The sequence below is a fragment of the Perca fluviatilis genome, chromosome 8, assembly GCF_010015445.1.
Source record: "Perca fluviatilis chromosome 8, GENO_Pfluv_1.0, whole genome shotgun sequence".
In the NCBI taxonomy this organism is placed as follows: Eukaryota; Metazoa; Chordata; class Actinopteri; order Perciformes; family Percidae; genus Perca; species Perca fluviatilis.
This window is the reverse complement of record NC_053119.1, coordinates 5645068-5660536: the sequence shown is the minus strand read 5'-3', so window position 1 is coordinate 5660536 and position 15469 is coordinate 5645068. Positions and strand designations below refer to the sequence as shown.

General features: G+C 41.0%; 1 protein-coding gene across 1 annotated transcript; it reads right to left on the bottom strand.

Moving 5' to 3' along the window:
- Positions 1–235: 235 nt before the first annotated feature.
- On the bottom strand, positions 236–15402 carry LOC120563749 (splicing factor 3A subunit 1-like). Its single transcript, XM_039808139.1, has 3 exons — positions 14504–15402; positions 4945–5513; positions 236–400 (listed from the first exon to the last, which is right to left on the bottom strand). Exons 1-3 carry the CDS (start codon positions 14694–14696, stop codon positions 236–238), a joined length of 927 nt encoding a protein of 308 aa, XP_039664073.1. The 5' UTR covers positions 14697–15402.
- Positions 15403–15469: the final 67 nt, after the last annotated feature.

Below are 15469 nucleotides of genomic sequence, written 5' to 3'. Positions count from 1 at the left end.
GAGTTTAAACCTGACTGAGGTTCCCTAGTCTCCTCCCAGTCACCACTGTCATCAGTCTCCGGTTCAGAGGAGTCTGAAGTCTTGTCATGAGTAGCTGGTTGTAAAGGACTTTCTGGATCTGGTCCTCCCCAGTCCTCTTCATCGTCTTCTGTTCTCTCTGCCTCTCTGCTCTCCTCAGTTTGGCTTTCATGAAGCTGTGAGGACTGAGCTTTCTCTTCATCATCTTCTTCACTCTTCACAGGGACAGAAGTGAACTGGAACTTGATATCAGCCTCCTGCAGCCCTTGAAGCTGCTCTCCGTCCTGACTGATCCAGAGTTCCTCCTGTTCCTCTTTAATGCATGGGGGCTTTGTGTCCTCCTGCTTAACCTCTTTTTTAACCACCAACAGTTGCTGGGCATCTGAGGAGGATAAGGAAATACATGTATTAGTAGGGCTAGATATCTATTCATAAAATCCAGAGATCAATCTTTTAAGGAGGCTCCATTTAAAAGCTAGAGTGAAGATATTTTATTTGTATCTGTTATATATAAAATTTATCAAAATGACAGTCACTGGAATCTTCTTTAAGCTAGTATCCAGTCTTGCACTTCTTCCCACACGTCATGCGCTTTGCTCATAGGCGCTTTCTGTTCTTTGCAAGGTCACTCAGTCCAGAGCCCGTCTATGGAGAGCCGGTTCACTCCCCAATGTACCAAATTTGGTTTCAGTTCCACCAGAGTTCCACCGGTGGTGATCACGGGCAAGTGCAAAATGAATGGGACTCGATGGAGCTAGACGGCAAAATTTGTCTCTTTCGCCTGATTATCGTTGAGAAATCTCAGATTTGATTGTAGTTTTTGCAAGTTCAACATGGATTATACGTCGAAAGTTGAATGAACGAGTACTTATGTCCCTTTGATTTCTTACAGGTTGAGTCGTTGCTCATAACACGCTAGCATTCGGCTAATGAATGCTGATTGGTCAGTGAACCGCAAACCGTACAGAAGCCAGAAGTTTCCCCGAGAGTGGAAGTTCTCCCTTATTAGAAATTCTCTGCTCAGTCCTTTTGGTTTCAGTCATGTACAGACATAATCTACACAAGCAGAATTTTTCTAACAGCATCCTATGAAAATTAGACAACCTAAGGCAGGGATTAGCATTTCATGCAAAAAAAAGAGGTATAAAGGCTTTAGGCCACCTTATACATTATTGTATATGCAACCTCATTTTATACAATATATGTAGTAGGGGGGTCCCTGTTCTGTCTCGTAATGCTAAATAACATTCCAAAGTTAGGCTTGATTTTGGCGAGGGAAAAACTGGCCTGGCCATTTCCACAGATGAATGGTTTTAGGTATACCATCTCTTTTTTCTGTCTATGTAACTGCTTTGGGGTCAATTCATAACGTCAACATTAATATTTTAAATAATGGAGCAGGTTAGAGCGTTCCTTGTAACAGCATTAGTTCTCTGAGAATCTCTTTTATATCAAGACAAATTGGTGTTGTAACCGATCAGGACTCACCCATCTTTAATAAGGTACTGTTGGGGATTTCCTCCTCGGTGTCCCCCCTTTTAGGACAATGTGTCTGACTCCAAATAATAGACCTATATATCCCCGTGCATTCATTAAATTGGAATTACATTGATCCTAAGCAAGAGCCAAATAAGACGATAAGATAAAGTCAAATACATTTGTTTATTCAGTCAAGAATCAGAGTTTCAATACACAGATCTGTGGGATCACAAAGCACGCAGAGACTAAGTTTCCCTAGCAACAGACAAAAAGCCAGAGCTGGTCCACATATCTTTAGACTGTCAGACCTTGTGAGCCCCGTTCTATTCTTCCCCTCATCTCTTATACTTTCTTGGCCCCCCTCTTCTTCTTCCGCACCGGGACTGCTATCTTCACACAACACCGGCCAGGGTGGGGGCCACTGTATTATGTCTCGTCATCGTACATTCTGTTCCTGTTTCATTTGTTATTATTACTCAATGTACTTTTCTCGAGGCCACTGGGACCCTAACTATCTTATATTTACCGCTTAAGCTAAACCATCTGTGAGTCAGAGTTTCCTTTATTCGGGGAAACCACCGTCTCTATGACAGCACACAACTCTTTGCAATAAGCATACACCAAAACACACTTGGTCTCTTATGAAAACCTTTCACATTCTTATTATATTTATCTGAAACTAGTAAGAACATTATTCTATAAGAGGATTAAAAAAAGAATGATGGACTCTTCAGAAGAGGTCATTATCTTCACTCGAGCTTCTGTGTGGGAAAGTCACCGGATGCCACAATCTTCTGAACATACAGTAGTCCTACTGAGAAATCCAGAGAGAGTTGTGTGGAGCTGATAGTCTTGATTAGCTTTGCATCAACTCATTTGGCAATGGCTTGAATGTAAAGGACGTTCATTAATATCAAAAAGTTACACACTAAAACTTTAAAATGTAACTGTCACTTTTTTTAGTGGTGCCTTTTATATTCAGTTCAATGTTTAATGAGTTAATTAAAAGAATATGGGGCCTATTGACTGTTCCAAAGTCGAGGCTAAAATCTATTGGTGACCGTGCTTTTGCAATCAGGGCCTCTCGTCGACTTTGGAACGACCTGCCCGAGGAGATAAGGCTCACAGACTCAGTCGACTCTTTATAAATCACTTTTCTTGTCTGTCAAAGCACTTTGTAAACTGTTTTTAAAAAGGTGTTTTATAAAGTTATTATCAAAGCACCAAAAGTACCACGCAAGCCTCAGAGAACAGAGTTCAAGCAGAGTCCAGCGAAAGGCTAAATTGAGTTCATGCTAGCATTCATTCGAATACTGGTCAAAGAGGGTTATTGTTATATTCCAATGGTACATAACAGAGCCACTTTTGTGTATAATAGCATTCATTAGAGGTATAATTCATCTCTATAGCCACTACATCATTGGTTACAGAAAGAACATAGCCATACCCATATAAATAAATGGGGTTAGCGCATTTTGTTTCTATGGACATATCAGTTCATCACTTCATATGAGATGGATTTCTATCACAACTGAGAGGAGCTACTGTACCACAGATGGCAGCATTACACAAAGTGGTGTAAGATAAATGCTCTAGCTACAGTTTTTAGCGATAGTATATCCAACAATTCTGTTATTTTGTTTGTGATTTTGTTAAGAGCTTTTAAAGCCATGTCTTACACCGATATAAGATTATGAGAATTTGATGTCAGCCAACTCTTTACAATGAAATCAAATATTCAGAATCAATTTAATTACTGAGACTGACAGCCTCTGTCTTTCCTACATGAAGGGGAAGTTTGTCATTTCTATCGTTGCTTCAGTAAAAGTTGTAACTTTACTTCCTCCTCCACTGGTTTCCCAGCAGCAACGGAGCAATCCTGGAAGTGGAATGTTGTGGGTTTAGACTAATAAAAACCTAATTAAGCCTTTCTGCTCCACAAAACTCTCTCTGTATTGCTCAGTATGGCTAGGTTTACAAAACGGTGTTGTCCAGAGACTTTCGAGTGCTGAATCTCGAGTGACGCGTTTTACGTCACAGCTGAGAAAGGAAACGGCAGCGTTCAGCTTTGGAGACGGAGAGGACTGCTGCAACAGGTAAAGGCATGGCTGAAAACCTAAAAAAGCGTCCATTAAATGTTTCAGTCAGCGATTGTACTGCTAAGAAAAAACCTACACGTTCAGCAGAAGGACTAAAATCCCAAAAAGAAAGTGACCGACGGCAAAGAGGATGCGCCAACAGTGTTGCTGTCATTACTTAGACTTCTTCATGGGGGCGACAGAAACTACGCACTATAGCTTTAAATCACAAATGTTGCCCATAGTGCTGTTAAGGGAACAAAAAAATATGTTTAGACCATTTAAAAGCCTAATCAGTGAATACATGTAATAACCAAAAAGTACAGCAGCTAGGAAAAGTAAAATAAAAACAGAATTTAAATTGATTGTGTAGCTTCATCTTTGCTGTACAGGATCATTTTAAAGTTTGACAGTTTTTAGCTGATAAGTCTTAAACCAAGTCTTGCTCTCAGTTAGGGTTTTGCAGTTAAACATTTCGGCTCCCAAAGATCACAAAAACATTGTTATTGAGAAAAAAAAACATTACTTGGACACTACGTTTTGCATTAAACTCTTGTGCTGATTGAAAAAAAATTCAAAAAAAAAAAAAAAAAAAAAGTACAGGAAATTTCACAGTTCAAGGTGTTTTCGCTGTTTTCAACTGTTTCATGGTTTTGTGACTTCAGTAATTGCAACATCTTGCCAAAAGACAATGAGGAATTGTGTTTAAAAAAAAAAAAAAAAAAAAATCTGGAAGACAATTGGCTCAGCAAGCATCTGTGCAGCTTCATGTATTTCCGCTGCTCTCACCAACACACTTGTGACTTTTGACACTATCCTGCCGATTGAATCTTTTATCGCAAACGCTGCAACTAAATGGTTTCTCCCCGGTGTGGACAGTCAAGTGTCGTTTCAGATTACTATAGTCCGTAAATCTTTTATCACAAACAGAACAACGAAATTGTTTCTCTCCGGAGTGGACAGTCAAGTGTCGTGTCAGATTGCTGTGGCGTGCAAATTTTTTTCTACAAACTGAACAACTAAATGATTTCTCCCCAGTGTGGACAGTTAAATGTTGCCTCAGAGTGCTGTGGTGTGCAAATACTTTGGTACAAAATGAACAACTAAATGATTTCTCCCCAGTGTGGACTGTCAAGTGTTGTTTCAGAGTTGGCAATTGTGCAAATCTTTTACTACAAACTGAACAGCTAAATGGTTTCTCCCCTGTGTGGGTTCTCATGTGCACAGCCAAATTGCTGCGGAGAGAGAAAATTGCTTTACAAACTGAGCAGGTCAAATGTTTTCCTTTTGAATGAAGTCTCATGTGAGTGGTTAGGGAGTACTTCCGAGAGAATCTTTTACCACAAAGTGAGCAACAAAATTGTTTAACTTTTTTTGGGACTCCAGTGCGTTTCTGCAGAGGTTCCACATCACTTCCAGGTTCTTCATTGTTTTGCAGAGGGTTTAAACCTGACTGAGGTTCCCTAGTCTCCTCCCAGTCACCACTGTCATCAGTCTCCGGTTCAGAGGAGTCTGAAGTCTTGTCATGAGTAGCTGGTTGTAAAGGACTTTCTGGATCTGAGTCCCTGGCTGGTTCTGGCCCTCCACAGTCCTCTTCGTCGTCTTCTCCTCTCTCTGTCTCTCTGTTCTCATCAGTTTGGCTTTCATGAAGCTGTGAGGACTGAGCTTTCTCTTCATCATCTTCTTCACTCTTCACAGGGACAGAAGTGAACGGGAACTTGATATCAGCCTCCTGCAGCCCTTGAAGCTGCTCTCCCTCCTGACTGATCCAGAGTTCCTCCTGTTCCTCTTTAATGCGTGGGGGCTTTGTGTCCTCCTGCTTAACCTCTTTTTTAACCACCAACAGTTGCTGGGCGTCTGAGGAGGATAGGGAAATGCGTGGGGGCTTTGTGTCCTCCTGCTTAACCTCTTTTTTAACCACCAACAGTTGCTGGGCATCTGAGGAGGATAAGGAAATACATGCATTAGTAGGGCTAGATATCTATTCATAAAATCCAGAGATCAATCTTTTAAGGAAGCTCCATTTAAAAGCTAGAGTGAAGATATTGGTATCTGTTAGGATAATTTATCAAAATGACAGGGTCACTGGAATCTTCTTTCAGCTAGTTTACTTGCAGCAAGGAATCAAATAAATGCACCGCATCAGTACAGAATTGATTGCTGATCACACTCAGCAGTCGCTTTTTAAAGCAGCAGAAAGGTTACACCCATGGTTCCATAAAACAAAGGCAGCAAACATCTTATCTTGGTCAGTCTTGCGCGTCTTCCCATGTCAAGTCAAGTTTATTTATATAGCATGTTTAAAACAACCAGAGTTTAACAAAGTGCTGTACAAATTGAAGTGCATGTCACAACAAGTAAAATCAAAGCAAAAGCAGTCATAACATAACACAAATAAAAATAAAAATGGCAAGAAAAAACAGGAGAACATGTAAGAATAAAAAGAATTTTAAAATAATTGAATAAAAATAAAAAAATATTAAAATGCTAAAAACCTCTAAGACCAACCAAAGGCAATCGGAAACAAATATGTCTTGAGGTGCGTTTTAAAACAATAGAGGGGGAACGTCTGAGACAAAGTGGAAGATTATTCCAAAGCTTTGGAGCCCCCACAGAAAAGGCACGATCTCCCTTACCCACTAACCTTGATTGGGGAACAGTTAAAAACAATTCATTCGAGGATCTAAGAAGCCTGGAATTGGAGTAGGGGCTGAGGAGTTCTGAACTATACTGGGGAGCCGCAACGTATGGCTTTAAAGTGCCCATATTATGAAAAAAACACTTTTTCTGGTATTTGGGGTGTTCTTTTGTGTCTCTGGTGCTTCCACACACATACAAACTTTGAAAAAAATCCATCCATGGTGTTCTGAGTGAGATACGGTTTCTGAATGTGTCCTGCCTTCAGTCTCCTAGTGAGCTGTTCAAAATCGGCTCGGACTGTGACGTCACAGTCCGAAATGAGCTGGCTAACCACAACCGTTAGCTTGTAGCGTTAGCATTAGCATGCTAACGCTAATGCTAACACTAGCATGGTACCTCGTTCTCAATAGCAAAGCACTGCTACAACACACACAAGTTCACCATAATCTACAAAAGAACTACTTACATGTGCACCCTCATTTAGAAGTCTCCCAGCTAATCCTGCCTTGTAACTGACTGAAGTTGGAGAAACAACCTTTCTTTTACTTCTATGGAGCTAGCTAGCTGACATGATCTACATCTGAGCTACTGAGCATGTGCGAGTGCAATCAAAGATAGTACAGAAGAAGAAGAAGAAAAGAGGTCTCACTCTGTAGCTAAAACAGAAACCAGGTGAAAAGAGGATCTGCAGCAGTGAGAGAGAGCTGTGCAGTACAACAAAAATATGGTGTTTTTTGAAAATTAAACCATGTAAACCTATTCTGGTACAACCTTAAAATACAGTTATGAACCTGAAAATGAGTATAATATGGGCGCTTTAAAAACAAATAAAAGAATCTTAAAATAAATCCTGCATTTAATAGGTAGCCAATGCAGGGATGCTAGAATCGGTGTGATGCTTTCTCTTTTCCTTGTGCCAGTCAGAAGTCTCGCTGCAGCATTTTGCACCAGCTGCAGGCGAGACAACGAGGACTGGCCAACACCCAGGTACAGTGAGTTGCAATAATCAAGCTTGGAGGAGATGAATGCAAAGGTGACGGTCTTTATGTGATCAAAAGTCAGGATGGCCTTCAGTTTAGCAATATTCCTGAGTTGAATTTAGCTATTTTTCCACCACTGAATTGATCTGCTTCTCAAAACAAAGTGATGAATCAAAGATGAAACCAAGATTCCTGGCATTTGCGTGCAGGTTAAGAGACAGCGGACCCAGGTGGCTAGCTATGCTCGCTGTGGTGTTAGAGGGACCAAAAAGAATCACCTCTGTTTTGAAGTCATTCAGTTGTAGGTAGTTTTTGGCCATCCAGCATTTCACATCCTGGAGGCAGTTGAGAATGGATGTGACAGTTGGAATCCCCCGGATTGAACGGCAGATAGATTTGTGTATCATCGGCATAGCAGTGGAAAGAGACATTGTGTTGGCGGAATATATAGCCCAAAGGGAGCATATACATAGCAAATAAAATAGGCCCTGAAATGGAACCTTGGGGTACTCCACAAGATATAGGGGCTGTGGAGGAGAAGAGGCTGCCAATATTGACAGAGAGAGAGTCCTATCGGCTAAATAGGTGGCAAACCACTAGAGGGCAGTGCCCTGGATGCCAACCTGGTCCTTAAGACCGTTTAATAAAATATTGTGATGCAGTGTATCAAATGCTGCACTGAGGTCTAATAGAATTAGGATGGCACATTTACCACAATCTAAAGCCAGTAGCAGGTCATTTGAGACTTTGAGAAGGGCCGATTCTGTACTGTGACGAGCCCTGAACCCAGATAGAAATTTTTCCATGTTGTCATTATCTAAATGAGACAATAGCTGAGCATATACAATTTTCTCCAATACTTTAGACAGGAAGGGAAGCTTGGAAATGGGACGGAAATTATTTAAATCTGATGACGAGTTTCGGTTTTTTAATAAGAGGATGGACTATTGCATGTTTAAAAATGGATGGGACAGTTCCATTAGCAAGACTGCCATTTATAATAAGTGAAATTGTGGGAACTACAGTGTCCAATACATCCTTTAAAAGGTGTGAAGGAACAATATCCAAGGGGTAGGTGGTAGGGCTGAACGATTTTGGAAAATAATCCAATTGCGATTTCTTTCACCAATATTGCGATGGCGATTTAAAATGCCATGATTTTGTAAGCTCATTATCTGCTGTATTATTATTTAACAAAAGACAAAAAAATTATTGTATGACTAACAATATTAGATGGATTAAACCAACTGTTAATATTATATTGATTAAATTAGGTGATGCATGAATTTATTTGAATGACATTATTTATAAACTACTTTAATCACAGGGACCGATTTGTTGAACGTCCAGCCTGTAATACAATGACATTTAATAATTACCATGACAACATAAAGCACTGACAAATAAGCCTGGTGTAAACATTAATATTAAAGTCGGTAAGAAATCACACTTACTAAAGCGCAGATTGCAGAAAAGCATTTTTTAAACTGTCAGTGAACTTTAGTCAACAGTCTTTAAATATGTATATGTGCATGAGTATGGCAGCGCCAGCCGCAGTGATCCTACTGCTTGACCACGTCAGTTGTAGCAGTGGAAATATACGCTTTTTTTTCCAGCTCCACTGCGACTCTCCGTTTACATTTATTTGTGTAACGTTAGCTTCGGTATGGCGACCTGGCTAAAATATGCGTGGAGGGCATGTTGTACCGCTTATCCGGTGTATTTATCAAAGCCGTCAGCCCAGGCTTGGTCACAGTACTGAGGTGCATCCTTTCTCTCGTGATAAACTTACTGCTTGAGTAATTTCCTCGTTCTGTTACTGAAGTATACATTCATATGGAGTTACGCGGTCAGTGATCCCTGTCGGGTGGTATTTTGCTTACTTGACAGTTGACACCCTGGTGTTAGGCTTTTTAGCCATGCATGGCTTTGTGGTGTTTTTTTAAGTGGTGATACAGGTTAGTGGTGTTGCCCTGTGAGGTAGCAACATTAGCAAGGCACGTTTGGCACAATACGTGACAGTTTGCAAAAACTTCCTCTGCAGACTGTTTTACTCTCGTGTGTCACGTGACCAGGGTGTAATCACAGCCTCTGCGATTAGAAAATCTAATTTTAACATATCGCAATTTAATTGCAAATGCAATTATCGTTTAGCCTAGGGCCTAGTATGAGCAATAGTGTCATAGATGAGAGACAGAGATACAGGCTGAAAGCCATTAAGGATATTTGAACGATTGAGATCTATTTTTGTTAAGTCCTCACAAAAGGCTGTGGATGGTACAGCACAAGTGGTGTCAACAGGGTTGAGAACTGAATTTATTTTGTGGAACAAGGCTTTGGGACTGTGGTGGTTTTTGGAGATGATGGTGGCGAAATATTTGGCCCTTGCTGCTTTAACCGATAGCTGATAATTAGCCAGACAGCCTTTCAGCATCTCAAAAGACACCTGTAGCCTGTCCTTTTTCCATTTTCTCTCTGTCTTTCAACATAGTTGTCTAAGAGCACGAGTGTCGCTATTCAGCCAAGGCTGAGATTTGGCTCTAGTTTTCCTGATAGTCAGAGGGCCAATGGAGTACAAGATATTTCCACAGATTGAATTAAACTCTGGGATTAAAAGGTCTGTATTCAGCTGATGGGATGGGGTCTTCGATAAATAAAGAGAAGGCTCTGAAGGCATCTGAGAAATAACTTGGAGTAGATTTATTTATAGAGCGGCAGTAGTGAGCAGGAGTTTGATGATTGGAGATGATTTGAAACAAGGTGGAGAACCTGATACACTCATGGTCTGAGACACCCAAATCCTCCACATCCAGAGAATCAATGGTCAGACCAAGCGTAAAAACTAAGTCCAAAGTATGGCCATGGTTGTGAGTAGGGCAGGTAACATGCTGCGTGCAGTTAAAGAGTCCATAGTTCCGAGAAATTCAGTGCTGGCATTGCAGACTGATCTCAATAAGTGGCGTATGTATGACCCGCCAATTTGTATGCCATTTTTGGCATATTATCAAGACACATACTCGCTTTTTAGCACATTTATCAACGCTGTTTGGCCTCCATTGACTTATATTACCTTGCGATTACGTGCCAATTTACACTGCGAGTAGTTTGAAAGCCCGAAAATCTGCATAGGGAGGTTGGTCAGGGTGGTGGATGGGTCAAACAACACAGGACTTTCATAAACCCAACTGTCCCGTTGTTCTTTTACTAAACCCAACCTGTCCGCTGTATACAGCATAGACATATACGTGGATAGCTCAGAATGCGTACAGATAACACACCACTTGGCTTTAGAAAGCGCCTTGTATGTTTACGAAAAAGTCATGATGTCACATTGGGCATTGGATGGAATGAATATTGAAGTCCCCAGAGATTAAACTCTTGTCATAGCCTAAAACAACTGAAGATTAAAAAAAAAAAAAAAAAAAATCTGAAAATTCAGTTAGAAATAAAGAATTCTGTTTGGGAGGGCGGGAGACAGCTACACAAAGGACAGGCTTTGTACCACCTGTTTTAAACATAAAAACCTCAAAACTGGTATGCATTTGTACCAATAGGAGTGCACCGGTGGCATTTAAAAAAAATGAAAGCAATACCTCCTCCACGGCCACTAAGCCTGGGTGAGCTAAAGAAGTCATAGTCGGGGGACATACGTCTAAGAGCTGGCTATATTCACCAGACTCCAACCAGGTTTCAGTGAGGAACAAGAAATCTAGGAAGTTGGAACAGATAAACTAATTTGTCTACGTAACTGCTTTGGGGTCGTTTAATAACATCAACATTAATATTTTAAATAATGCAGCAGGTTAGAGGGTTCCTCCTAACAGCATTAGTTCTCTGAGAATCTCTTTTATATCAAGACAAATTGGTGTTGTAACTGATCAGGACTCACCCATCTTTAATAAGGTACTGTTGGGGATTTCCTCCTCGGTGTCCCCCCTTTTGGGACAATGTGTCTGACTCCAAATAAAAAGACCTATATATCCCCCGTGCAAAAAGCCAGAGCTGGTCCACATATCTCTAGACTGTCAGACCTTGTGAGCCCCGTTCTATTCTTCCCCTCATCTCTTATACTTTCTTGGCCCCCCTCTTCTTCTTCCGCACCGGGACTGCTATCTTCACACAACACCGGCCAGGGTGGGGGCCACTGTATTATGTCTCGTCATCGTACATTCTGTTCCCGTTTCATTGGCCATTATTACTCAATGTACTTTTCTCGAGGCCACTGTGACCCTAACTATCTTATATTTACTTTTTAAGCTAAACCATCTGTGAGTCAGAGTTTCCTTTATTCGGGGAACCACCGTCTCTATGACAGCACACAACTCTTTGCAATAAGCATACACCAAAACACACTTGGTTTCTTATGAAAACCTTTTACATTCTTATTATATTTATCTGCAACTAGTAAGAACATTATTCTACAGTACTGAAACTTGTCCACACCTGCCCTTTGAAACGCATAGACGTCCCTGTTGCCACAGTTCCTATAGAAACAGTCTGCCCTGGGAGGGCTAAAAACTTTTAAAACACTACAAAGTGAAACAACATTTAGGTTATTTACATCTGCAGTAAATCTCTACGGTGTAATGTCACTGAAAAGTATTCTACACTGCAGTCTGACTTCCTGTATATGTGCAGATCAACCAATCACAGGGTCAGTAAGGGAAGTGCCATCAACATGAGGAAGCTAGTTCTATGTGACTGCAGACAAATGTGAAGGTTGTTGGTTTCACTGACGTTCCCCAACTAAGCCCTGAAAAACAAACAGCTGTTCCAGTTTAACCCTTTATGACAGTAATATAACGGTGGGTAACTTTGAGATGTTTTATGCTCACATGTTGATAGAAAACTGCAATATCTTCAATCAGTTTTCACATGCTAATTTGCAGGTTTCACAGATTAAAAAAATCAGCTTATTATTGTTCAGTCTGTAAATTGTTTTTTTAAAGAGACTGATGTGGCAGAAATCTGAACAAGATCTAAATAAAACAGGGTGTGAGACGAAACCTCTGACTTTTATCTGGTGGGTGCATGAAAGGGGAACAAGTCCTGCACAGAGTCACTGCATCAGCACAGTAGCCGAGCCCCTGAACAAAAGCAAGCAAAGTCTTAAATACTGTATAGTGAGCATTGTGATGGAAAACCACCCAATATAACCATTTAGTGTAAACTGCTGAACTTTAGATCCTATGTAGTGAAAATTTAACCAATTTATGCCTCAAGAGAATGGTGTATTCATTCAAATCCAGATATGCCTCATGACTGTCTGAACTGGGCTTAATGTCTTATGATCAAAGGACAGTCATGATAGGGGGAACTCCGATAACGGTTGTTCTGGCCTCTATCTGACCTTCCTCATCCGGATTCTTCTGCATTTCCTTTCCCTGCTCTTCTCCGTCTCTCTGTCACTTGTGTGTCTCTCTCACACACACACACACACACACAGTTTTTTTTAAGCCCCCAATGTCACCTTCCAGGCAGCGCGGCAATGGTTATGTTTAAGGTTACGGTGAGGGTTAGCTCAAAAACTTAAAAACACCATCAGGCCCACCATGCACTCAGAGTCTGTCTCCATCAAGGAGAGAAGACAGCTGGCGAAATTCACAAGTTCACGAAACGTTGGCATCTATCTCGTCAACACCTTTACACAATCACACATTCACCGAGCCGACTCCTACCAAACAAGCGATTGCGCCCGCTTTAGAAAGTTAACTAGTCGCAAGTTTGCGGTAAAATGCAGTTGGGTTGTCGAGGTCAAAACACTATATATAGCAACTGTGAATCAAATAAACATATTATAAATAATGTTATGTCATGTTTTACTCTTACACTGAATGTTTGCTGAATGTTTGCTGTTTGTTGGTTTGTTTTTATTGTGGAAAAACTGCTGCTGTAATAAGTGAATTGTGGGATGAATAAAGTACTATCTAATCTAATCCTGATGAGTACTGAAAAGTATTTTCCACGACTGAAAAAGGCCCGTGTTGAGGATGAAGACCAGCCTGAACCGGAGGTATCGGTCTGAAACAGAGCTCAACAGTCCCACCAGTGGAATTAGTTGGGTTATTAATTTGTTTACAATATTTTCAGGCTTCAACCAGTGAAAGACAGGGGAGATAAAGACATAAAATCATTAGGCATTGAAGTAGAAGAGGAGGACAGCATCCAACTGCGTGTCCTCCTCAGTTTTTGATACCACCCCCGGTAACACGGGGCGACACCCATCCACCGCCACAAGTTGCTCCCTAATCTGTGGGAAACACTGAAATGTAACGCTCATTCTTTTTTTTTTTTTAGTGGTGCCTCTTATATTCGGTTCAATGTTAAATTTGTTCATTAAAAGAATATGGGGCCAGGGCGACCTCTAGCTCACCCAGTAAGAGCGTGCGCCCCATGTAGGCTGAGGCCTTTACAGGGGCCTGGGTTTGAATCCGACCTGCGGCCCTTTGCTGCGTGTCACCCCCCCATCTCTCTCCCACCTTTCCCATCCATCCACTGTCACTACAAATAAAAAGGGAAAAAAAATAATCTTATAAAAAGAACATGGGGCCTTAAGCGACTTTGAGTCCATGAAAAGCGCTATATAAATTCAATTTATTATTATTATTATTATTGACTGTTCCAAAGTTGAGGCTAAAATCTATTGGTGAACGTGCTTTTGCAATCAGGGCCTCTTGTCGACTTTGGAACGACCTGCCCGAGGAGATAAGGCTCGCAGAATCAGTCGACTATTTTGCAGAATAATGTTCTTACTAGTTGCAGATAAATATAATAAGAATGTAGAAGGTTTCCATAAGAGACCAAGTGTGTTTTGGTGCTTATTGCACAGAGTTGTGTGCTGTCATAGAGACGGTGGTTCCCCAAATAAAAAGGAAACTGACGCACAGATGGTTTAGCTTAAGCGGTAGATATAAGATAGTTAGGGTCACAGTGGCCTCGAGAAAAGTACATTGAGTAATAATAACAAATGAGTACGAGACATAATACAGTGGCCCCCACCCTGGCGGGTGTTGTGTGAAGATAGCCTCGCGGTGTGGAAGAAGAAGAGGGGGGCCAAGAAAGTGGTTGTTAAGAGCTTTTAAAGCCATGTCTTACACCGATATAAGATGAGAATTTGAGGTCAGTCCACTCTTTACAATGAAATCAAATATTCAGAATCAGTTTAATTACTGACCCAAAGAGGACAGCCTCTGTCTTACCTACATGAAGGGGAAGTTTGTCATTTCTATCTTTGCTTCAGTAAAAGTTGTAACGTTACTACCTGGTTTCCCCAGCAGTTTAAAGTGATAACAATGAAGCTGTACCAACCTGCTCTGTGTAACCGGACTTCAGGGTTGCAAACAGCGTCCAGTAGTTTCTGTTGTCGCTCGTTCTCCTCTTTTGAACGACCAAGTTCCTCCTCGTACTCTGCTATCGTTCTGTCAAACAGCTCAAATATCTCTTCAGCAGCCGCAGTTAGTCGCTGGTTCACAAAATCTCTCAGCATTTGGACTTTAGACATTTTTTAACTAGCTAAATCACAGCAACTTTTCCTCCAGACACACTCCGTTAAAAACCTGTTGGTTCACGCTGACGTGCGCTGTGTTGCCAAGTTACGTTCGGCTCCGTCTACTTCAGCGTCAATTGGCAAACTAACTTTGCTAGTTTCTGAGGACACCAGGAGATAATTCAGTTATTATTATTATTCAAAATAAAAGGTAACAGCACAGAGTCTATTCAGACAGGTCTATCTGGACAATGTGGGTCCAGGAAAAATAGAGTTTGGTCTCACCACCCACCAGCGCTGTGTGGCCGAGTTCCGTCTCCGTCCATTTCCAGCTAGTAGACTACGCTAACTTCAGTTAGCATTTTTTGGCAGGCGGAGATGAGCCTGGGGTAAAACGTCCTCAAAAAGTACACAAAGTCCACTTAAACAAGTCTATCGATATGTACAGACTCTGGTGGTTCACTCCGGTTGTTATCTGATGCGCTATGTGACAAAAAGAGCAGAACTCACGGGGAATTTCCGCATTGCTCAAGTTAAAGCATCCTCTTTTCTTCAGACGTTTAATGGTGGTTGGCAAAAAAACTTTTGTTGTGCATTACCGCCACCTTCCGAAGTGTTGGTCAGCATGACTTACTACAACTAGCTACTACATGTACTTTACTTAATCTACATCTTGGAATCATGCTTTTACTGTTGGAAACTAGGACAATTAATATTTACATGTTCTACTGTTTCTAGACTAGTATGCTGCTAAATACAACTGTTTCCGGTATCACTTTTTTTTATTT